This window comes from Pyxicephalus adspersus, chromosome 10 (assembly GCF_032062135.1).
Source record: "Pyxicephalus adspersus chromosome 10, UCB_Pads_2.0, whole genome shotgun sequence".
NCBI lineage: Eukaryota > Metazoa > Chordata > Amphibia > Anura > Pyxicephalidae > Pyxicephalus > Pyxicephalus adspersus.
Genome location: NC_092867.1, coordinates 27989236 through 28015524, shown reverse-complemented (window position 1 = coordinate 28015524; position 26289 = coordinate 27989236). Strand labels below are relative to the sequence as shown.

Here is a 26289-nt window from a genome sequence, read left to right as displayed (position 1 = left end):
AAAAAAAAAAATTCATGAAAAACAGTGTACTGCTTTTGGTACAGAAATCTAGACATCAGTGTAACGCCCAGGTGGTTAAGAGAAAGAGAAACTGTTTAAGTAAACTTCTCTTCAAGGTGAGCTAATGAAAATACCATCATAAGTGTACCAAAATGCAAAAATCCAGGTTTTTACCTGAATAAGCTGCTACACAGCTAATCCAAGTGTATAATTGTGTATAGTTTCTATTTCAAGAATGTCATGTTTTCAAAAAATGTAATCCATACCAGTCTGGTGCATGGGTTATTATGTACATTGATAGCAAACCTACAATAGGTTTCTATAGGTCACTGTTTTGCAGAAATATATATCTGCAAAACAGCAACCTACCTTTGTAAACCATTTAGAGCCTTTTTGAGCTGGGCACACAACCCAACACTTTTCTGTAACCACCTGGCTGATTTTGAGAGGTTACTAAAAACGTGGGTCCCCATACCAGAGCCAACCTCCGTCTACAACTTCTTCCCATCCAGGTAAAAAAATTTAAGGGAGAATACTGCATTTAATCTGTCTGGTGGTTTATCCTTTGTTGTGTCTTCTCTAGATATATAATTTACATAATAGTTCAGCTTTTACCTCATTTGTTCACAATTGTTGCTGTATGGCTGTGAAATATGAAAGCTCTTTTTAAATAGTCTGAGGTTATTGGTGTGGTTCAGTTGGATGGTACCATCAAATCTAAACTTTTAGCTGAAAACAGTGCAGGTTTGGTTCCAGTGGTAGGCTTTTACAATAGTTAGCTGAATTTTAAAAAGTCAGTGAAAATGACAAAAGAACTGATAATCCAGTACCCTTTCTATAAAAGAGTGGGCTGCCATAATGTCAGAGTATGCTGGTGCTATTACGAAAGGCTGATATTTCTGTGTAGGAAGATATTCCTGGGAGTGTCCAGTGTTTAGGGGGGTCATAATACCTCTGTGAATTGTTTTCAAATCAAATAATACCTCTGTGAATTGTTTTCAAATCAAATAAGTTTATTTTAAAAAACACATGTTGATCTGGTCCAGGATTGAAAACAACAGGATTGAAATTCAAATCAAATAAGTTTTTTTTAAAAAACACATGTGGATCTGGTCCAGGATTGAAAACAATTGCTAACAAATAGCAAATGACCATTCCAGGTTTGCTGTATTACCTAGGTTCACTGATAAAAGTGTATCTTCTCCAGCCTTGGAGAGCTTTATTAAATTGTGGGGGACAGGGGAAGCAGAGTGTACACCTAGGGAAAAGAGGGCTTTACATATTGCCACTGTAACCAGAGAATAAGGTGAATAGTAAGGCATGCACTGTGGCTGGTGTGTGAAATGCCAAGGAGCGATGCAGTGCAGCAAATTAGAGTGCTATGTGTGCAAAGTATACGGTTCCTGGGAAAGGGTTCACTGTGCCCAAAGTGACTGGAAAAATATGTGCTGTGAAATAAGGGTTAGGATGGCCTGGGAGGAATAAATGGGCTTTTGGTGTAGAGGTGTTCTGAGCAACTTTACAGCTCATTCACCCCTTCATGCAGCAGAAGTATTGGTCCCTATCCCTTCGAGACCTCCAGGAAGCCCAATACCAGAAGAAGTATTGTCAGGATAGTCAGCAAGGGTACACAAAGTAAATATCATCAACCTGATCACTTATTGCTGCAGTGATCCTGAAAGTGCTCTGTTCTAAACTTGTCTTATACTCAGTCTGAAAAGATAAGTTCAGGGGAGACTTTAGGGGTCCAATAGTACCTGTCACTACACAATACTAACACCTAAAGCTTATAGGCCCCCTTGCCGTATTTGAAAAAGTCAAGTAAAAATAAAATACAAAATAAAACTTCTAAAGGAAAAAAAAAAAGAGTCCCTGCCCCTATGCACCTTTTCAGTCCCAATGCAGATCTCTTCATTTACTCTACACTAATGAGCTCTATAGGCTTTTAAAGCAGAACTAAAGTTCCAGTTTAAAAATATGCAATCAGGTATGTGTTTAATGCAGAAAGAGATGGAGAGAGTAAGCCTAGCATACATAATTACAAATTAAGGCAGTAGCCACAGTTGTGAGGCCAATCCAGTCACAGTCAGCAGGTCCCTACTACTTTATTTAGTAAAATTATGCACATCTAAACCCCCTGTCCTTGTCTGAATACCCCTTCGGATGATACAATGCACCCAATCTCCTTTGTTTTCTCAAGCTTAGTTTGGCTTAGTCGTTTCAGAATACAAATTTTTTTGAACTCTTATGCGTTATGCATCTTCTTTCGAATACATAATAAAAATCATCTATTTGATCTTAAGACCTTATCAAATTATTTTATTAATGCAAAACCATGATCCTTTTTTCCCACAAGGATCCCTATAATTATGTAACAACTGGAGAACAGCACTGAAGTACATGGCACTTGACCACGTTTTCTTCAAAGTATTTGCAGCTGCTTCATTATAAGTATATTCTTCACACAGCATTATAGATAAACTTGACAAATAAACTCAACACTAGGCCCTATTATTAATGATTTTTACAAGACGGCAAAGTAGAAAAAAAGGTTAAGAATGATGGATGTTCTTTGAACCTGAAGTAAAAATGCATTGTAAATGTTTTGTTTTAACATTTCTGGCATACTAATTAGCAAAATGCAATATAAAAAAAAACTAATAAAGTAAGCATAGATAGGTTTAAACTTGTATTTGTCACATGGTGGACTGTTAAAAGTTTAGTAATTTATAACAAGCATTTCAATATGGCATACAGATAGTAAGTCAAGTCAAGACTCCATTGCTGTAATTTAATTCTATGCAGGCATATTACTTTAGTTTTAGAAGGCATTATACCCATGAGTTGCCATGGTGCACTACACATACCTTTTTTAGACCCTTTTTTCAGCCGCATATTGTTTACCAATTGGCAGTTTTGAGTGGCTTAGATCTGTCACAGATATTTCAAAGCAACATCACTAAGTTTTCTAAAAGTTATATTTTTACAATCAAATTGTGCCTAAATTACTTGTGTGGCAAAGTTAGAACCTAATTATACCAGATTTAAGAAAACAAAATTGGTAACTTTACTTCAAAATTATTTTAATTTAATCAATCTGCTCATTTCATTTAGAGCACAATAGCTGAAGGTTAGAATACTAGCTTAGAGGAGATGGTCATCATCCTTCTTTCACCACTCTGTATAGCTTTGGTTTCAGCTAAACAGAGGTACAAATTAAAAACTTCTGTAGTCTGTCTAAAAAAATGAACAATGCTCTGGAAAACCTTCCTCACCAATGCACCAATTAAATTTGTATTTATAAAATTAAACATAAAAATGAAAACAAACGCCATCTGTTTAAAAACCTGCAAATGTAGAAATAATATTGGGCCAAAAAAACATGAATTTTATTTTCAACAATCACATTACAGTACTCTTTGTGTAGAAATTTAGGAGATATTTAGTTGCATGTATCTGACATGTTAATAATTACCTAACTAAATTCATATAATCAGTAACTAACTAAATTCATATAATCAGTAACTAACTAAATTCATATAATCAGTCATTTTCCCAGAGTTCTCTAATGTGTCTCAAGATCATTTCATTAATTTACATGAGAAGAAAACATACCTAGAAAATCATATGCTGTTTAAACTATTCTTTCAATGCAAACATGTAGCAATCAATTAGTTAATGATGCAGTTATCAGAAATAGGGTGTCTAATTAGGTTTCAGGCAGATGTTGCTTACATGCTAGAGTGATCTACTGTTAAGCATTTGTTGACCCTTGAATTTTAATCATTTCCAAGGCATTCTATTTAGTTGGCTGCTGATTTGCCAAATTCTGTATAGTGTTGTGCCATTCCTTTGCAATTCAAAACACATTTCTGCTTAAATTACACAATAAAAAGTGTTTGTTTCTACAGAAGAGTAGAAATGGCAATATGATTAATACAGGCTTTTCCTTGGTGACTGCATAGGGATATACTGTGTAGTGCAGCTCAGAATTATATAGAGATTCCAAGTAAAAAATTTGTTTGGGATACTGTTAGTGATAATATTCAGTTACAACAGTGTTTAGAGAATACTCAATTTAAAATAATATTTTTTATTGTGTTTAGTGATATAAGAATCATACTAGGCTATTAAAGTAAGAGGCATTTTCTCACAAGACCACCAGAACCAGTAGTTTTCTGGGTCACTTGCAAGTAACTAAGCATTTTTATCATACTGTAAATAGGCTTACCAATTTTCGGTACACTAGTGCCTGGAAGCCCAAAGTCTTCTTTTAAAGATGTTTTCAAAGTCACTCTGTATTGTAAAATCAATGTTATCTAAATCTACATTTAGCCAATGGAAAATGCTGCCTTTTTCAACACATTTCACAGGAAGATATTTGATTTTTCAGACTGTGACATTAATTTTCATAATTTAAGTGGAAGAAAATGTTTATCGTACAAGATCTGGAATCAAGTGTTTCAGAATAGAAACTAATCATTTTAACCTTCTTAAGTATTATAAATGTGAAACTGGTATTATTTAGACATCTGACATTAAGGGTTTGGTTTTCTCTTTGTTGTTGATGTGTGTGGTGTCATCATATTAAGTATAAATAAACTTTCTAAAGTTCTCAGAAAGAAACTTATAAATGCCTAAGAGTCTAGCAAAGGATTTTAATAGATCAGTGAGTTATTTGAAATCAGTCATTTTACTGTAAATGCATATATTTTTAGTGACTGACAATTTGGACTGGCTGACCCCAAAAAACAAGCTACTGACTGTTTATTACATTTTGGGTTTCTTGAAGGCTTATTCAGTCTTTAGACTGATCAGGTATTTTTAGCAATAGTTGAGGGTCAATGTGCATACATCTACTATCAGAAAGAGATTGTGAGATTGTCTTCTATGGGAGATGTGCAAGAAAAAGCCCTTCATTAGGCATTGGCTACAGTTTGGCATTTACTATATATGCAAAGACAAGGTCTTCCTGAAGATAAAGACAGGCCTTGATTGAGCGAGCAGATGGAGTTAGAGAAAGGTCATCTTGGGGATTGGTAAGTGGGGTGGTGGTAGATGGTGGAGTTATAAAGTGATATATGGTTAGGGTAACAATAAGGTCACATAATTTTACCAGCGTGAGGAGAAAGTTTACCAGCATGATGAGAAAGTTTTCTATCTCCCACCCCTTTTTAATGGTTCAGTTTGGGCTGTGGTTGCTGTTCAGGTCCTCGAGGGAAGTATATTTTGGTGGTGGACTCTCCTGAATGTTGTAAAGAGGAGGTTATTTTAAACTTGGTTTGTGATGGGATGCAAATAATTGTAAATATATTGTTCCCGGGCTGGGTGATAAGATGGTTTGGAGCAACAAAGTGGTAGTGGGGGTATGGAGGACTGACAACCAGAAAAGAGTTAAGAAACAGTGTTTTTTTCATTATTATTTAGGATTGGTAGTATGTTGTTAATGTTATAATTAGGAATAAAAAGATTATTAAATAAAAGGGCTGTAGGTGTTGTGTTTTTGATGGGGAATTGGGGTGTTGGCAGTAATAAATACGTCTACGGCACAATGTTATACTGCAGCAATGCTAAAGCAGTGGGCTGATAAATAAAAAATGCATTTGTTTTACCACAGTAACAATAGACATGTTTGGAAAGCAATTTTAACTGGCAGTGAAGGTTAAAAAGTTTTTGTTTCAGGCTGCTTTTCTGCTAAAGGGCCTGGCCAGCATACAGTTATTGGGGAAGATTTATTAAAGCTGTAAAACCTGGAATGGATCTTGTGCAGAATTGGAAACATTTTCTAACAAATAGCAAATGTCTTTGAGGAAATCCATTCCAAGTTTGATGAAAGTGTATTTTCCTTAATTTTGGTAAGCTTTATTATTATTAATAATAATAATAAATATATATATATATATATATATATATATATATATATATACTTATTTTGGAAGATCCCTTAATTTTAAATACGTAACCATCCGTAATCATACGTAAACATCCCTAATTATGTTGAAAAACTATGTTGAAGGACAGAAAATTAGATGGGACTTTCACGACAGTTATTTTCCATAAAAAGCTGAACGATTATCCAAACCCTTCAATCTCCATTGATGTCTATTTGAGATCCGCTATTCTCAAATGGCACCAAGTTACTTAAAGAATTTGTGAAGAGCGTTTGAGATACCTCTCGTTCTGTGGGCTGTGGTCTTCGCCCCCCCCCCCCCCCCCCTTTGTACCTGCCTCTGCACTGGGCGACAAAGTGTATCCTTTGTCCTGTTAACCTTGCTGTGCTGATGTATTAACTTGTATTGAACCATATCCCCGACAGTAGAAAAAATTTTTACTTATGTATTTTATATTGAAGTAATTTGTAACAAAATGTTCAGCCTGTCATGAAACTCCCATCTCGTTTGTCTCTTTTTTGTCCTTACACATATATATATAATTAAAGATATGAAGGGGGAGTAGCCCTTCCAGCAAGCACACAGAGTGGGATTCAAACTGTACAAATCTCTTTATTTAGTTTTGAACAATAAAGCTTCTTTAGCACAAAATGATCAGATCATACAAGGCAGTCTACATCAGCTGGTGATTGCAGAGTTCTCTGAGTCCACAGTGCAGTCCTATAACATAGTCCTTTAGTGAAGATTCCACAGTCCATAAATCAAAACAGCAGCAACAGCATCAACATCATCCCATCTAAGGACACACAGCAGTAAAGTTTCCATTTGTCCGCAGTTTACCTGCTGCCATTCCACACCTCAGCCTGACAGCACACCTGTGCTACTTACGGTAAACCTCCAGTCTTCTGTAGCCAAACACAGGGGTATACCTAGCCCACCCAGTACCTTCACATTCCAGATCCCAGAGCCCTTAAGTAAACTAACAAAAACAAGAGCTTTTCTCTATTCCCAGCGTACAACCTTGCTTTAAAGAGCCCATGTTCTTTATACTGGGGAGACATCTGTCTTTGTCATCCATGACCCATGCTTGTGGTCCTATAATATACCGTATTTTTCGGACTATAAGACGCACTTTTTCTTCCCCAAAACTGGGGGGGAAAAGTGGGTGCGTCTTATACACCGAATACATGTTAAATATAATATATATATATATATATATATATATATATATATTTACTTTGTCTTACCTGATTCTATTTGGACTCTAATACTAAAATAGGTTGGGTAGAGTTGGGTGAAAGAATCTTCACTAGAACCCTGACTTTGATTTTTGCTCCAGGACACCAGAACAGTGCTAAAGGTATATTTTCTTATGTCCATGATGACAACTGACATATGGGACAAAGTTAAGTACCAAAATTTTGCCTTTTGAGACGAAAGTTCAGACCAAAAATTACCATATGGGTAAACATATGGGAGTTACCTTTTTGCCTATCCTAAAAAAGAAAGTGTAAATATCCCCATTAATCATGTACTTTAATAATTAAAAATAGAATAAACTGCTAGAGTAAAATGGTAGGAGTGTGTGTTATTGAAAGCCTAAATAGGAGTGTGTGTTTTTGAAAGCTTAAATAAACAGTTGCTAAGAACAGATTCATAATTTAGGAATATACAATAAAGTCTGGTAAGCTAGCAATAAAATAGGATACAGAACATGTGAAGGAGGATGCAACAGTGAGACATGAAGACAATTATTTATATTAAAGTCAATAATGTACTCCCAAAGTGTTAATTCAAGGAAGCAATAATATACGTTTTATGGCAGCTGCAGCGTGAAATGCTTTTAAAGGCTTCTCGTTTGGAGCAATTCATTACTTTTATTGCTAGAAAAACTATTATTTTTTGTTACTTTATGTAGTAATTCAACCATATAACTACAGTAACTGCAAATCACACCACAAAGAATAAAAATGTACTTCAATCAAAACATACTTTTCTTTATCATCTAGATAATACACCTTGGGGTTATAAGTACAATTAATAGGATAACACCAATGGTTCAAATTTTTGTTCTATTTACCGTAAGAACAGAAAATTGTATTTTTGTCTTCTATATGCTGTTAAATTGTAATACATTTTAAGTAAATCTATATTTACTATTGGGTTACTATACCGTAAGCAGAAATTAAAATTTAGGCTCATAGTTGCGACTTTACTTTTTTTATGTGTGCTGAGGGTTCCATAGTATCCCAAACCTGGAGGATTCTATCATGGCAATACCATATTCTGTGTCCTAAGTCAAGCTAAGGAAAAAGGGTTGGATAGTTTTGTAGAAATAATGTTTATATCACCACCTATTTACTAATTGAATAACATACGTGAAAAGAACAAAATGTATATGGTACAGTGGAGGAAAGTGGATTAAGCATCACACTGAAATTGGTGCTGATCATTGACCCCATTTAGATGCAGCATGGAGCTAACAGAACTTCTGAAGAAATAAAACATAACAATTTTATTGTAATATGGATTTTAAAATTCTGTGACTGGAGGTTGGATTTAACACCTGTAAATATTAGTGTTTAACTCAAAATGTAAGTGTCACTGAATCTGTTGGCAATCATTAGCCCTATTCAAATGCAGTGGGAAGCCAAACACACAGCTCATGCTGTACCTTATTCTGTACCTTATAAACATCATATAGCACAATTATTTTTTTCATGCTGTAATCTTTTTATCAGAAAATAAGGAAAAATAAATTAATTATAATTTACTAGGAACAAAAAACATAAAAAAGTAAGTGGTCATAAAAAGGAAATGGATCTAAATATGGAGATTTTATAGAGAGTGGTATATTCATTACTGTGTCTCTTACAAGCAGACCTAACTGCTCCTAATTTAGACATTTATTTAGGTGAGGCCAGCCCTGTAAAATAACAAAAAGTTTTATTTTAGTAACTCTAGAAATGCAATAAAATTGGTTGTAGTTAATTGTGCTATGTCTACTAGTAATTCTTGTGCCTGCTACTGAGACAGTCTACCCACAGAGACAGCAAAAGCAAGGCTGCCTACCATTACAGAATAAATATTAATAATATTTTACAGGTATTAGGATGTGTTCAGTATTTCTCTATATTTTAATAACATTTTTGTTGCAAACTCAGACCTTGTTATTTGCCAGAAGATGGATTAGAAAAGTAAAAGGATGAGTGGAGGGTTGAGAAAGAACTAAAACGTATATATTGAGAAAGAAAAACTTTCAAGGTTACTCATACTTGCAGTCACTTCTCAACAGGAAAGTGCTGTGCAAAATCAATCATTTGTTTGGAGATGGCAAAATAGAACAGTGTTCATTTTTCCCTACGTGAGGACAGCAAAGGTGACAGCAAAATGAAATCTTCATTTACAATACATTTCTAAAGCACAGGTCATGGAATATCATCATCAAATTTCTCCTTGCATCTATAGAGTATATCATAAACATCTTCCACAGTCCCAATAACAGGAGCCAAATCTCATTCAGTATACACTAGAAAAAATAATCATAAACTTTGTATCGAGTAGCCATCATGGCACAGAAGCAAAACTAGTTCTTAGGATGCATAATCACTATGCAGGAATGCCTGAAGCGATCTGTGAAATTTCTATATACTACCTAGAAAGGAATAGCTTTACCCTGTGCAATCAAAATGGAAATGTGTGAAAATGAGGAATGGATCATTTTTAAGTCAAACCAGTTGGCTTTAAGTGCAGAGCTTAATATTGTGAATCTTAACAGTGTCTTGCATTGTAACTACATAAAATACAAAAGTGATCATACATTAGGTGTAAAACACATATTTGCATCAATGTGTACATAATATTAGGTTTTGATTTTAAAGAACTGCAGACCAAAGTTGTTATTGCCAATTGGTCCATGTCTGGGTGAAAATCTAGATTCAAGTATAAAGTGCATCTGAAGCCATTTCATTTTGGACAAGTATGGAAAGTTTACAGTCTCTGTCATGGACACAACTTATTTTCTGGTTTGATTTATTCTTCACTTAGATAATACTTCAGGCATGTAGAGGAACAGGTTTGGGAAAGATAGAAGCTTACATTATATATCACATGATAAGAGGCAAGGCCAAATTTATATTTGTATTTGAATACCTAGGGCCACCATCAGGCACATAAAAATGCAAAAAAATATAAAACCTAAATAATAGCAACACCCAGAAACAAGACTGCACTGATACAACCAAATATTTCTGCAGGCACAACCAGTACTGTACCAGCAAAAAAAAAAAACACGTTTTCAGAGACACAGTCAGTATTATAAGGGCAAAGACAGCAGATACAGTTCTACAAAATCAGTAAAGACACAGTGCTATTACCTGGCTTTATTTCTTTCCAATAAACAACAAGGATATGCTTGTAGTTTGTGTTTAGGGTTATGAGCCTTGGTTTTGAGGAGGTAGGAATGTTGAGGTGCCTTTGCAAATAATAGGCATACTCAGTATAGCTCATAGATAACACATTGATGCAATGTGGATATAGGAGATATTAACATAAACTTAAAATAAATACATTATAATATTAAACTTATATAATTTTTAACATTCACAAATATAAATAACCATCATAAATTTTAAACTTGTTTATTGCGGGCACCTATATTTATTTATTGCATATAGGAATACATAATGCAAATTTTTATTTAGCCTAACTATATAATGTGTTCATTGCAGACATTTTGTATGTATTGTTTAGTTTACCCAACTTGCCTATTAAAGAGTCCTGAAGCTTTGTACATTGTTCTCTTCTATTTTCTTGATTCAAATTTCTTAACAAAAAATGTTTAACTAAAATGTATATTTATTTAGTTTTTTTCTTCCTGCGAAAAAAAAAATTAAAATAATGAGCTGATTTGGTGCCAGGACACTTGAAAGGTGATTCTGTAACCCATAGTAGCCAAAGCATCTTTAAGGTTAAGTGTACATAGACATACTTTTTAAATCTTTATAAATGCCCATACTTCTTTTGAATGCTTTTATCAGTGTTAATACAAGAATTTGTGGGTGTTTATAAGCTTTTGTAAGTGTTCATAAGTTTTGGATTGTTTTTAATCAGGTGTTTAAAAGCCGAATATGTAAATTATGGGTTAATGGAAGCCTTTAAAAGCATTTAGGATTAACACCCCCATTGGTTTCAATGGATGCATTTAAACAATGGGGAAGCAGTCCATGTGGTCTTAGTTTAATAAAATATGTAAATATTTCACCTAATTTCACCTAATTTTATTCATTGATTTTTATGCATGTTGCCAAAATAGAAACATTTTACTGAAATCTCCAAAAAATTGTAGCCTAGAGAGAAAAGTGATAACATTAAATATTTGTAATTCCAGTTACAATACTGTTCTGATAATTCTGTTAATCCAAAAGGAGAAAAATAAAATACAACTGTCAATTTATCTGCAGATTAGGGAAAAGAAGCTATATCTTTCTTGTGAAGGGCGATTAAAGAGCTCCTTAAAATAATCACTTCACTAATGTGTATTTATAATTAAAGGATGTCATTTTTAATAAGAAAATCATGCCACTGACATTTTAATTCTGTTAGGAAATGGGCGGTTGGTCAATTTATTTTTTAAATAAGTTTAAAAGTTTATAAACTTTTGATTTATATAAAACTAAAGTTTAAAAGTTTACGTTGAAAAGAAAGCTACAGGAGAGAACAGATAGGAGAGCAAAAGATAACATGTAGCTATTCATTGATGTATAAATAAGATCCAACTTGATAGCCATATCGAAGGCTTATTTAAACTAAAATTCTGATGTGCCCTCTTGAAGTTTCCAAACCTAAACATCGGACATATTTAGTGATTTATATAGGAAGTTGCACAAACTGAACATTTAATTACAGACACATTACAAGGAATCAAATGGGACTCTAGTTCCAGTTATTTCCAGTTAGGAACAAATTATCAATTCACTTCTTCAGAGTCCTAAAATGCCTCCACTAGAAGACCAAACTATCCCCAACTGGTTAACAACAAGGCATTCCAGGGACCTGGAGAATGACAATTTGTTCTCATAACATTTTCTAGTACAGGTAGTCCCCGGGTGACATATGAGATAGGGACTGTAGGTTTGTTCTTAAATTGTATGTAAGTCAGAACAGGTATATTATTTTAATAAATGCAATTAGGACAGATGTTTTTCTCAACATAATATTAGCCAGTGTGGTGTCAGTTACTGTATAAAATCCCCACTGTGAGCTAATCACAAACAAAGCAAAAATAAAACAGCATAGACTAAAAGGACCTGCTTTTTCTTATAATGGTTTCTATCAAAAATTTCTAATTGTGTTTTATTTACATTTATGAATACACTAATTGCTCTCTGCTTTATCCAGAACACAGAACATTTTTTTTCCTTTTATTGTATACATGAAAAATAAATAAATATATAGCACGCCACATATTTGGAAGCAATATCATGTGGATTATAAATATCATACTATAAACTCACATCTCCACTGACCCTCATTAATAATTTAATGCATTAAAACTACAGGTAGAGGGCTGCACTTTAGGTGTGTGTTCTGTCAGAAAACTCAAGTGAAGCCTCATTACATTACGAGTTCAAAAGAAACATAGAGAGATGATCCCACTGATACCATACAGGTATATAAGAACAAATGCCGTCCACCCAAAAAGCTTAACTCTGATGTATCAATATATCATAATCTTATGTGTAAACAATACCAGAGCACAAATTCTCTAAAAAAAGGTAGCATCCAGGGAGCAAGGTCAGGCAAGGTCTGAGCAGTAAGCACAACACGGTCTATAATATATGTATGCCCAATTACTTGAATATAAGATCATGAAGCTGTTGTGGATTAAAAATACATTTTTAAATTGGAAATATTTCGTTCCTTCTTATGCAACACACCTTAATGGCGGCTAAATTATCTATAACGAAGGACTGGAGAGCTTTTAGTATTTAATTTCATAATGGGAACCTTTAAGTCTCTTGGACACTAACACAAAAAAAGCTATTTGTACCTACCCCCCAACTGCCACTCTCTTTAATCTCCCCACCACCTTCCTTCTCTGTCTTGTGCTTCTCTCCCCCCTTTGGAATATCCTATTTACCTTTTGTTCTTTCCTAGGTTTTATTGTGTACTTTCACTACAATAATGTGTGACATTGGTTTGATCCAGATGTACATGTACATGAATACATGTTTTTCTTTTGTATTACTCTCTGGTAATGTCTTGACCCATTTATGCCTTAAATTCTTAACTCATCTTTTTAATAAACAGGGGGGGGGTAATAATCTTCTGTCCTTCATCTGTACAGTCAGAACCATTATTTCACAATAATATTTATTATAAAAAAAAAATATTTTCTTTTTAGGCTGAACAAGACAATGGGCATCCCCTTCCAGCATTTGCAAACCTTCACATTGATATTATAGATGAGAACAATCAGGCTCCCTATTTTACTTTGGCTACCTATCAAGGCTACATACTGGAGTCTTCTCCGGTGGGAACAACTATCTCCGAGAATCCAAACCTTACTGCTCCTTTGAAATTTGTAGCTTTGGATAATGATATTGAAGAGGTAAGTTCTCTTATTTTAAAATATATATTTAGTTACCACTATATTAGAACTGGTAAAAATTCAGTATGACTGGTAATGCAGAACTCTAAACACATTTTGAAGAAACTTGTGGCATATAATAATAAATTGGGGTTATATGTTTAGCTGGAGTTTGGCTTTATTTGTCACTTTCAAAAATATATTTTCAAAAAATAATAAATCCTTTTAAAACTACACTATATGTCAACATAATATTACCCTAACCATGCTGTTTCAGGATCTTACTGTAGAGAAAAACACATTGCCACCATTTGAGAAAGTAATAGAAAAATAGTATATCTACTATTATTATAAAATTATTATAGTATAAAAACCGGAGGGCGGGGGGGGGGTCACCTCCTGTGTTAATACTAGGAACTGCATCATATACCATGTTTTTGATTTTGCCCATTGATTCACTTTTAATTAACTTCACATTTGCATTGCTTTACTATCATAAATACCGTAAAAGTTAATGCATGTCACAAAGAAGGGAATCCTGACCCTATAGCCTCCTCTGCAAGCGAGTATTCATTCTGGTGACCAGAGTCCTTTGCTGAGGGACTCCATGAGAGAAGAGTGCTGTGTGCCCTGTAAAGTAAACTTTTTAAGTTGTCTTTTGGCTAATTATAAGAATTAGGTATATTTCCAATCTAAGGGCAAGAAGCAAGTACTTTCAGATTTGTTGTGAGCTTAAATTTTTTGGCAATGCTATTTCCAGTAGGTTAGTAATATATACAATAAACTAGATTCAAGTGACCTCAACAATAAAAAAAAAAAGTATTCCATTCATTTATCTCTTTCTAATACAATCTATTGTGTACTGCATAGATTAGTTTTATAAATTTGTAATTATTTTTGTTTTTACAAAAGCACATTAAAGAAATACCCCCATTATACAGAAAGAGGGGAGGCAATATTTATACATGTGCATTATACACCAATCTCCTTAATGCTACCCAATCCTCTACACATTGTATTTTGAAAGAAACAGTTTTTATTCACTTGCCCTTGATACAACAGTACAACAGAGGAAGAGAAGGTTATTTTCTTCGGCCAAGTCTGTATAGAAAAAGGTGATCACTGTAGACTTTTGGATTACCACATTTCTTTATTAACAAATGGGTAAACATTTAACACCATTATGTTGATCACCAGGCAATTAGTATCATTATTTAATACAGTATCAATGTGGGTAAAAATGTCATCATTTTCTAGATGGACCAATGCCTATATACATTTATTAAAAATGGAAAGCTGACTACACCAGATAGTCAACATGTTGGTCTTAATTATAGTTTTGACACATCATCAGTTTTGTTTCCTTGGATTGCATTCACCTGGATGAAAGAAAAGCAATATTGATGAGGCTGTCTTGAAATGTAAAGCTCAATTGCTATATTTATGTCCCAGGGCTGAATGAATCCCTTAAATGTAATTCTTTCCTGTAATGATTTGCCTTATGGTACAATAATAAACTAGCCCTTAGTCTTCCAAAGATTATTGCTTGGATTAAAGGAATGTAAAGTTTGTGTATTTATGCATTGTTTAACCCCCCCCCCCCTGGTGGTATTCCTGAGTGTGGCTCGGGGTGAATTTTCTTTACAGAAAACAGTAACCCCGAGCCTGGACCTCATGAGCCCGCGCCGTCCTTCATAAATGCAGGCCCGGCATCTTGGTCCACTTGGCGATGCCTGGACTGCCTTCCCTAGCCTCGCATTCCAGTGTGTGAGTGTTGGAGACGCGAGGCTAGGGGTTGCAGATGCTGGCCAGGTATGCGATGTGTGTGCGGACGGCATGCATGCGTCAGGGGGGCAGGACTGGCGGGAAATTTAAAATTAGTAGCATTTTTACATGTCAAATGTACCGATTTGACATGTAAAAATACTCAATTAATTATACCGCCAGGGAGGTTAATATGATTTTCATAAAGACAGCAAGGTGTATCTGTAAAGATAGATTGTTATGTGATTTTATACAGTCTTGAATTTGATATACTGGCTGGGATGTGACAATTCAATCTTTTACCACCATAGAACAATGGCATGCTTTCTGCTGTGGCATCCAGTTGTCCCATAGGCATATGCGCTATGACTTTGGGGAATATAAGGGTGCTTGATTGCTTTTGGAAGTCTGTTGTTTGTAGTTGTTTCACTGCAAAGATTATTGAAGCTTTGTTGGATTTCACTTTGGGATTTTATAAGGAGCTTAACTCTCAAAGATACTTGTGACTATTGCCTTTCACACCTGTCAGTTGTTTTCAGGATCCTATCTGGTTTGTACAATTTGGGTGCCACTTAGTGCCCTGCCTAGTTTTTCCTGCATAAATATTTTCAAGGATCAGACATTAAGGGGTCTGTTTGTAAAACAGTGAATCTGACATTCACTGAAACATCCCCTGCTTCATAAATAGAGCCCTAAGACATTCTATTTAAACTTGAGGCAGGAAATTAGAATTTAGTATATAAATATTTGCAAATTTGTCACATTTGTTAGTTTTATAATTATTTCAATCAATAATCAGATTTGTAATATGAATGTGATATTACCAAATCTTCTTTTAGATTGTCTGTTGTACATGCTAGTTTGGAGGGTGAGCCATTGTGACTGTTACCTGTTGTCAGTCACACATTATGTTATAATGAAACCCAATGGACATTATTCTAATGTAAAATTTGTTTGGTAGGTAATTATAATTTTTTAAGAGTGTTAATTAAATTTTATTTATTAGTAGTTAGTCCTTCCTTTCAGTGAAGTAAGTTTGACCTGTCTTTCCAAACTATTGAATCAAAGATTATTGAATTAAAATCATTTTATTACAAAATACCAGAAAAAGGGGTGCATAGAAAGAGGGTTTATAAAAAAAAAAAAGAGTGCATTTAGGGGTTGGAATATAATGTACATGTATGAATATCATCTCTTTTTTTGGCACCGTAATAGGTGTATTTGTGTGTTTGTGTATGTATATATATATATATATATATATATATATATATATTTTTTTTTTTAACAAATAGTACAGTAGTAAGAAGAACAAGTCAAGATTTTCTCAGTGTGCATTAACCCATATATTCAGAGTTTTTATGCAGAATAATCAATGTGAAAACAGCTAATGATTCATAGTCCTCAAGTTTAGTCCTGATTTGTGGCAATATGAATTATACAGCTCATAGATCTGGCAGGTTGAGTACATTGCCCTGGGAGCTAAAAATAATAGTATGGTGAAAAACCATCTCCAAGATTTACTGTTACCAATTTAAAACATTAATTTTAAATCAATATTCCTGATTTTATCACAAAATATAATGGCTAATACAAGTGTGTTTTTCTGCTATGTGTGATTTGTTTATTAAATAACAAGTGCAAAGAAATAGAAAACTCACATATAGATACCTTACATATGCCCTGCACCATGGAAGCCATTGTAAACCTCCTTTGGTTGTTTCTTTAAATTTTAAGTCAGTGTACAATATGCATTTTGTAATAAAGTTCCACAGATTGTGACCCACAGTGCAAAACTCCTAACATACCACTGTAGTAGTGTTCGGACCACACTAAATATTTTATGTTTTTTTAGTTTGGTACCTTTAAGAGATTAATACATTTTGTTACAGAAAATACTTGTCATCCTTCTAGGATGGTTCCACAAAGAAGTTAAGCAACGCTGTTGAAAAAATTTACTTATAACTCGTTTGCTGACCTAAAAATAATGCAAAGCCAAAACCTCTTTTCAAGTTTTGAATAGAATAGGAAAGGATTAATTTTCTAGTTGGATATCAATTGGTATCTGGATGCCTATTACAGGGATTTTTTTTAAAATTTCTGTCCTGCTGACACACATTTCACAGGACAGGAAGTAAGAAAAAATATGCAATAGCAACACAATGCAATAGCAACACAAATAGAAATACATATATTATACGGGTTTTAGCCTACTTCTATCTTAATAAAGAAAAACATTTTAGTTTCTGTGTTACTGTTGGATAGTTAACCTTTATTCCTGTCCTGTAACCTTTATAGCTGTCCAAGCTTCTTTAGTAGAATCTATTTGTCACTATGTTGCTAAGCTGAGACAGTTAGCAGCACCCTTAAGATTTGGACACTTACAGGATGAAATGATTAGGTCCCAGCCCATTGAAAAGACTATAAACCAAAAACCTAGAGAGAGGCTATTTATGGAGCCAGATATCTACAGTTTGTAGCTGACCATACTGAAATCACAACACCTTTGTGTGTCTTACCTAAAAAAGATGAAGAAAGGCAGTGGACACAAGCATGCTCTAGGGCAGTTCACACTTTGAAACACTGAAAAGCTGTTGTGGGTTATCACCTTATACCTTATCAAGTAAGTGTGCCTCCCAGATAAGTACAAATCTGTAACCATAGCACAGTATCCAAATAAGACTTTATTACTAACGCATATGTTCATACTTCTTATCATCTACAATATTATGTTTATCAAATATACCCCTGAGGATGCCTTTCATGGCGAAACGCGTCGGATGTTTTTAACCAACGATATTGAACATTTTCATATGGTGAACTTTTATAACTACCAGCAACTAGAAAGAGTCCCGTATTAGACTGTGAAATCAGCCTATTATTTGTATAGACAAGTGTTTCCCTCTCCCACCAGTAAGGGACATTTGTCTATGATGCAATTATTATATTTAGGCTCTGTAATTATGTTTTTGAATTACTACTGGATGTCATACATTTTATTGTACTGATGCAACACTTTGTACTATACTCTGTATCATTAAGACTAAACATATACTTAACCATAAAACCTGTCCTCTTCAATATAATCATTCCCATTATTTAGGGTTGGGCCATCCACTACTATCTTTTCAAATAATTCTGGGTATATAGAATATTTTGCTACCCCCTATGAATCATCTGCCAAGCTGATGATAGGTCATGAACTACAAACACACATTAAATAAACACAAACACTTCCCACAAACACTGAAATTTATTTGAAATTAATTATCAACATTAATTTTTATTTTTTTTAACACATTTTTTTACTTTTTTTATCTAAATTTTTGCCGTCGAATCTCCTTCTTTTTTCGGTTTCTGTCTATCCGAATTCGAACAGCCATATTCGGGTTGAATATAAGGACAACCTGAATTCGAACACCAACAATATATATGACTACTACTATATGTATAATGTTTTCAGATTCTGAAGTTTACCAGAGGAAGGGGAAATGATGTGTATTTAAGTTATTGTGTTGTCCCCATATACACATTAAACATTCATTTGGAATCCTTTTATTTACACATTATGTGGCAGGATTGCGACCACTTTATGTGCCGTCAGGGTTTTTCACTTTCTCTCAGTGTAGTATATAGTTTAAGCCTATTAGCAGTGTTTGAAAAGAAGTAGTAGATAAAACTATTACATAGAAAACACCTAACTATGGGTTGAGTCTTGAGCCTTGAGACAAAAATGTTTTCTTGTAAAAGTTGTTTTTCTTGTTTTTTTTGTAAAATTTTGCTGAGCATAATTATATCACAGTGGAGTTTGTGTGCTTATGTGTAAAAAAACACATATATTTAATTTACATATATGGAGAGCATCTTTGTTCAAATACCTTGACTTTATTTTTTTTTTCATTTAGCTCTACTGCTTCCACTCCCTGCTTCTGACTCTTTTTTATGCTGTTGATATTGTTTCTCTCAGCATCCCTGGGCCTACAATTGCGTTTTCAAACTGTATACATGGCTACAAAGTGACTTATTGCAGCATTTGCAAGAATAAAAGGAAATGTATTAAAAGCTTATTAACTGGAAATGTAATAGCAAAGTTTAAATGCCAATTAACTAATATAATATGCAGTATAAACTGGTAAATTATGCAGCTAAACACACTGATTTTTAAAGAAAATGTCAAATACAGCTGACAATACAATTTCCTTTTGTAAGTCAGGAGGTGGCTAGTAGAGGGATCTCCTGCTGTGGTAACTCAAGGCTATGATAAGTCTGAACCTCTCCTAAAGTAACACCTTTAGAGGCTCACTGGCTTTGTCTGGAAAACAAATGTCCTTCAGCAGAAAAGAAAACCATTATCAGACACAGAAAATTGAACCTTGTTTTCTTCAAAGTATTTATTTTAAACCAATGAGGTTCACTTGTAGGCCACCTCATAAAGTTAAAAATCAAGAAAGAAAGAGGGGCTTTTCATGTTCTTATTTTTCAATACTCCTATAATATATAAATATGGGTCCCATTTATTTATTTATGTATTCTTTACAATTCAGTGATCAAAATGTATCCAAAGTCATTAGTGTGGTAGACCAAAGCTGCTAATTGGAACAAAATCTGTTAAAACAGTACAAATAAAGAACCAAACCTAAAGGAAGTGTATTTACTTTGTTTAGTAACCCAAGGAGTTCTTGCCACTTATAGTATATTGCAACCTATGCACAGTGACACAAAAAAGTCCTTAGAGAAAGCAGAATCATTTAATAAAGGACTAAAGTTAGTTTCCATGAAGGGACATTGCCAAATCTGATATCTAATCAGCTGTTTTGCCTAATGATTCTACGGTACTATGCAGAAAGGCCTTCAGGTTTGGTAGGAAAAGCCACATGACAATATGCATTGAAGTACATTGCTTTTCCAGGGACAATTTACCTGCTATTTTTGTTTTCTTGGTATTATCTTGGCCAATTGAAGCAACATAAAAAAAAGTCAGCCATACGCCCCTATCCTCCAATAATTTGACATCCACAAGTGCCCTTGAAAATGCCAACATCTTTGCCTGGTCTTTGAATGTATACATGCTTGAGACAAACATAGAACTATATTCAGGCAAAAGGCTTTAAAAACAAAAACAACAACAATCACTTCGTAGTAAGGTCCTTTACTTCCGCTTGGCTGTGCCCCCACAGAGGTCATAAGACACCAAACATTACAAGAGAAGGAGGTGGGCAGGGAGCATTAAGTTTGTCTTCACTGAATCACTCTAGTCTGATGCCTTTAAAATCCCATTCTATCTATGGTCTACATTTTCATTGTGTGTTATGTTGGCATCTTCTGTGGAGATCTTTGATTACACTGTTTCAAATCACCTGAAATATATTTAAAATGAAAGGAGCAATGAAATTGGGTGACAACATACAACCATTAAACCATTTCTTATGGCATTAATTCTGCAAACCTTGTTCATGCTTCCTCCTTCTTCCTTTTAGTAGTGTGCCAAAGCCAGAGTGTAAAATCTTAGAATGTGCACCATGTACACTCTGCCATTAGTGATCATAATGTATTCTTTGTATATAACTCTGTTACTGTTTGTGTATTGTGTACATTTGTGAGCTGTATGCTGTATTTGTGCGTGTATTTCTTTAATGTTCATAATGCTTTGTTTTGCTTTTAGCTGGCTCCAGATGCAATTCCAGTATGTATGCAGGAGTGACATTCTTTTTTTTAAAACATTTTGCATGGCTTGAAGTGTGATGCTTACTAAGATCACCTGTTTGTTTTCACATCTTTTATTATTAAAAAAGAATACGCATGTATTTTAGGAGATTTTTATGTTAAAAATAAGCTGTTCCACAAGATAAACTACTCTCATGTCCATTTTCCTGTGTGGTGTTTGTTCTGGAGTTATATGCCAATGTATTTAAAACACATGTTCTAATTTTCAGAAGCAAAGTTACTGCATAGAGCCATATAGGTATTAGTGCATTATCTATTGGTATAGTTTACACGTGCAGCTCCATTCGCTGTATTCTCAGGGAATTTTTCTCTTAATATGTTTACCCGGCTTTACTCATTTAGCTGTGAGTTTGAGCCCTATCTTGCTTTACTAAATTCTTTTTGTATTGATTTACATTCCTCTTATAATGTACTATATTTGTTGGTTACATGTGTTTTAATACAACCCTTCATTAAAAATATGTTATCTGCAGTTGTTATCTGATAAATATATATTTATATATATATAAATATGAATACATTTTGTATCAACTGTAGGCACCAATTACAGTAGGTAAATAAAAAGCTTAACTTGATAAAATGCACAGCTAAAGCCTGCTTCTTGCCAATAATATGGTAGCCATCAGGCAAAACAATGATCTCCTCTATAGGCAGCAGTAATTATGGTAGGCAGACTATTTAGGCAGATGGAAGCATGCCACAAGCCAAATATTTTCAAAGACTCTTTTCCAGACTCCTTTATACAACACTGTTATTGATGGCAATCATCTGATAGTTCATGTGTTGAAAAATACAAGTTTTGTCCTTTTACCAATCTTTTTGGGGAGGGAAAAAACTTTAAACCTAAAAAAAATTTTAAAAAATCATTACCGCCTGATAACCAATGTCATGAGGCATTTCTACGACTACCCCCAATGAAATAGGGGACCCTTATTATTGACACTATTGTAATGAAACAATTCTGCACTTCTTCGCTGATGACTAGGGATAGGGAAATCTGCATAGGTTCAGTTCACCAAGGGTTCAGTGAGAACTCTTTAAAGTTTGGGGAACTCAAAGTTTTCATCCAAACAAAGCTATTTGAAGGAAGCACCAGATGCTGGAACTATCACAGCCTCTTGCTGCTCATCTTTCTCTTGGTCATGGCATACAGTATATTTTCCATATCCTCATAATCTAGACGTAAGAATGGTTTCACATAAATCTGACCAAGATCTTCCTTTTGCAACAAGGTTAAGGATTGTGGGAAAAAAATATTCCACCAATTTTTATTGCCAGTTTGTGAGGCTATTGCATGGCTTCCAAAAAAAGAGACAGGTGCATTGGCAGCAGCTGTACAATACTAGTTGCTCTGAGTCTGCTTCCGGGAGGAAAAAAGTCTGTCTGTTGCATGTGCTCAGTCCTTCTGAGATAAAAAACGCAGAATCTAAAACAATTTTTGCTGATACATGCAGAAAGATGAAGGCTTCTGAACTTTGTGTGTGTGGGGGAGGGGGATATTACCTTGTAGTACCTTGGGAACATAAACCTTTTATATTTAAGCAGCTACACTTCACTGACATCTAATGTAATAGGGCACCTTTCTGCTGGCCACCAACTTGCCTACATTTTCTCTAATGAACAATCCACTTTGATGAATATTATTATAATTTCCAATGAGTTATAATATTCAAAAATGAGCATTTTTATTGACCACTTTTACATCTACCTAACTGACCCCCCAGTTCTGATCCCCTTGTTATTTATAGTTATGCCCATATAACAAATCGGCTATAAATGGTTTTGAGAGGAACATCTACAGACATTGAAGTACTGTATTTTTCTTTCTTAGCAAATACTTGTGGTAATTGATGGTGATGACATAGCAAAACGTAAAAAGTAGTTTGTCCATCAATTGTTCTAACCAGAGGGATGCATTTGTTGATTTACTATACACAGTTTCATAGTGACTAGAGGTTTATGGCTCAAATATGTCCAAATTTATGACAGGCCCAATCCGCCCATATGTTTTTAAACAGTGTTTTTACACATTATTCTCCGTTCCTATAAACCTATTATGCACCTTATGAACCAGAGCAAGTTTAAATTTCTATTGTGAGCCTGTTTATTCAGTCTTTTCTTTTTTAATTCTTGAGATAACAAAGTAGTGCTTAGATTGTTTGTGTGTTTTTAATATTTTTCACATTTTGCACATTGCAACACTGACACTTAAATACAAAGCAAATACTGTTATTGCTTTTCCATTATATTTAGAATATAACAATACAAAAACAGCAGAAAAATATTAGCCTAGAGCAGAGTTTCAAAAGTAGGGTTCCTCCGGAGGTTGCTAGAGGTTTTTTTGAGCAATTAGCAGTTTGAATCTCTCAGGTCAGTTTACCAGATACCAATTATTTATGGCTATCTGGAGGGGTGACATTCTTCCCACTGGTTAGCAAATGTAAGAGGCATTCTTCCTACTGACTGCGGCATAATGTAATGTAAGCTGTGGCTATATTAGTAATAAATAGTAATTGTAGCAGGGGATCCCACATATTAAAAATATTGAGAAAAACTGGTCTAGAGAGCTAGATGGTAAGTAAAAAGTTACTTAGGCCAGCTCTACACGGGGACTGTTACCCACCATTGAACCTAAGTGTTCAAACACCCATGTTTGAAATTCCATTTAATCCAATACAAAAAAATCCAAATGCCCAAAAGATGGCAAATGACATGGAGTTTTTATTTGTTTTAAAGCATTTGGGAGGCGTTTTCCCCTATCTAACTCTTCTCTGTCACATATCTCGGTTTAAAATGTCTTTTTTAAATACATAAAAACTCATACAAAAGCTGTATAGGCATTAATACTATATTAATATATCATATTTTACATAGTTACATAGTTATTCAGGTTGAAAAAGTTCAACCACTAGGGAAATTAACATATCCCAGGCAAAAAAAAAAAAATTCTGGTACAATTTGTTCTAACGAGAACAAAATTCCTTACTGATTCCCTGAGGCAATCAGATGTTCCCTGGATCAACAGTCTCTTTTATCTTTACTTTAAAGCTTTAATACCTAGTTATATTCTGTTCTTCTAAAAAAACATTCAGATTTTTCTTAAAGCAATCTATAGTAGTTCCTAAAACTAATTCCTGAAGGATTCTATTCCACATTTTCACAGACCTTACTGTGAAGAATCCCTTCCTTAGCTTAAACTTCTTTTTCTCCAGACTCAAAGAGTGCCCTCTTGTCCTTTGTAACGATCTTAAAGGGAATAGTTGGGACCTATATGGACCATTTATGTACAGTGTGATCATATTCCCCCTTCACAGTCTCTTCTCAAGGGAGAATAGATTCAGTTTAGCTAATCTCTCCTCATGGCTGAGCTCCTTCATTCCTTTTATTAGTTTAGTTACCCTTCTCTGCACTCTCTCCAAATCCAAAATGTCCTTTTTGTGAACTGGTGGCCAAAACTGGACTGCATATTCCAGATGTGGTCTGACCAAAACTTTGTACAAGGGCGGGATTATGTCTCCATCTCTGCAGTTTATTCCTCTTTTAATACAAGAAAGTACTTGACTAGCTTTAGATATTGCAGCTTAGCATTGCATGCTTTTATTATGTTTATGATCTACCAAAACCCCCAGATTGTTTTCTATTTTTAAATCCCCCAGATGTATTTCTCCTAGAACAGTAGGAGGCATGCATTTTGTTAGCCTCCAAGAGCATAACTTTACATTTCTTAATATTAAATGTAATTTGCCACTTGGCTACCCAATCAAACAGTACATCCAGGTCTGCTTGTAGATTTTAGACAACCTGTATGGACTGTATTATTCCCAAACTCAATATCATTTATAAAGATGATAAACAGTAAATGTCCCAACATTGAAACCTGGGGTACACCACTAAGAGACTTAGATCATTCACAGTATGAATCATTAATCACTACTCTATAAATGAGATCCTTAAGCCAGTTCTCTTTCCATTTACAGATTGAATTTTCTAAACCTATAGACCCTAATTTGCATATTAACCATCTGTGGGGTACAGTGTCAAATGCTTTAGCAAAGTCCAAGTACACTATATCAACTGCTGCTCCACTGTCTACCTGCTTACTTACTTACCTCATAAAAAGAGAGTAAATTTGTTTGGCAATTTCCGTCTTTCTTGAATCCATACTGACTAAACTCCTTTATGTGGTTCTTTATCAAACTCTCTAGGACCTTTCTAACTATGGACATTAAACTTACCAGTCTGTAGTTACTTGGTAATGACTTTTTGGTAATTGATTTTTAAACAAAGGAACCACAATTGCCTTATTGATAAGCTATTGATACCATGCCCGTTAAATCTGAATTAAATGTTTAATAGTAAGGCATTATTAATTGTCAGTTTGTAAAACACATATTAAATACCTTTCTCTCATGTGGCAACTGGAATCTTGACTAGTTCAAACTGCCAATGGTATCCAACTGTTTTTGGTGTATCAGATACCTGGTCCCAACTGAATGCTGTGGTTTATCCCACCAACTGCTGCATCACTCCTACGGGCTATCCAACTAGTGCAAGGATCCTTCATACTATTTATCCATAAAAATATTGCAAAGAACTGGACTTGATAAGTGACTCCTCTGGATTTCCAGTGACTTTATAATAAAAGATTGTAGTATAAAGAAATGCACATATCAGAGGATATTTGGCATCATCTACCTCTATTTTACCCGGAAATGAAAGGGCCTGAATGAAGCTGTGGGACCAATACCCACAATGGGTGTGTTAGTCTGAGTGGAAGCTGTAATGCTTAAGGGAGCAGGCCAGAGCAGCCCATGTTGTATGGAGCATGAAGCTTAAAACAATTGCTAACCATTTGGTGACATAAGCTATTTTTGTTCTGCTGGACTAAGCCATTTTGTGTTTGCTTAAAGCTAAATAGAAACTATTTTATTTAGGTCTAAATAAACCAAATCTACAATGTCCTGTGATGAACTGATCCCCCTAACCTCACAACATCAATTCATATGAATCCTAATATGCTGAATAATGTGTTGTGTCAACTTGGCAGGGTACCTTGCTATAGATTGGAGATTGCAGTCAGACAAGTTTTTTTTGTTTACTTATTGACATTATATATACAGTGAGGGAAAGAAGTATTTGATCCCCTGCTGATTTTGTACGTTTGCCCTCTGACAAAGAAATGACCAGTCTATAATTGTAATGGTAGGTTCATTGAAGCTATGAGAGACAGAATAACAACAAAAGAACCCACAAAAACCCAGTGCTCAAAAGTCAGAGCTTGATGTGCATTGTAATGAGTGAAATAAGTATTTAAATCTCTAT

At 34.4% G+C, this 26289-nt stretch overlaps 1 protein-coding gene across 3 annotated transcripts in view; it reads left to right on the top strand.

Moving 5' to 3' along the window:
• The window catches only part of LOC140338838 (protocadherin-15-like), a 548986-nt gene that overhangs the window by 287401 nt on the left and 235296 nt on the right, over positions 1 to 26289 (top strand). For 2 of the 3 annotated variants that reach the window (XM_072423158.1, XM_072423157.1), the window contains 2 exons: positions 13297 to 13503; positions 20906 to 20926. In XM_072423158.1, coding sequence (XP_072279259.1) covers positions 13297 to 13503; positions 20906 to 20926 — 228 coding nt within the window. The remainder of the gene's footprint in view (positions 1 to 13296; positions 13504 to 20905; positions 20927 to 26289) is intronic. The other variant, XM_072423159.1, reaches the window with a different exon arrangement.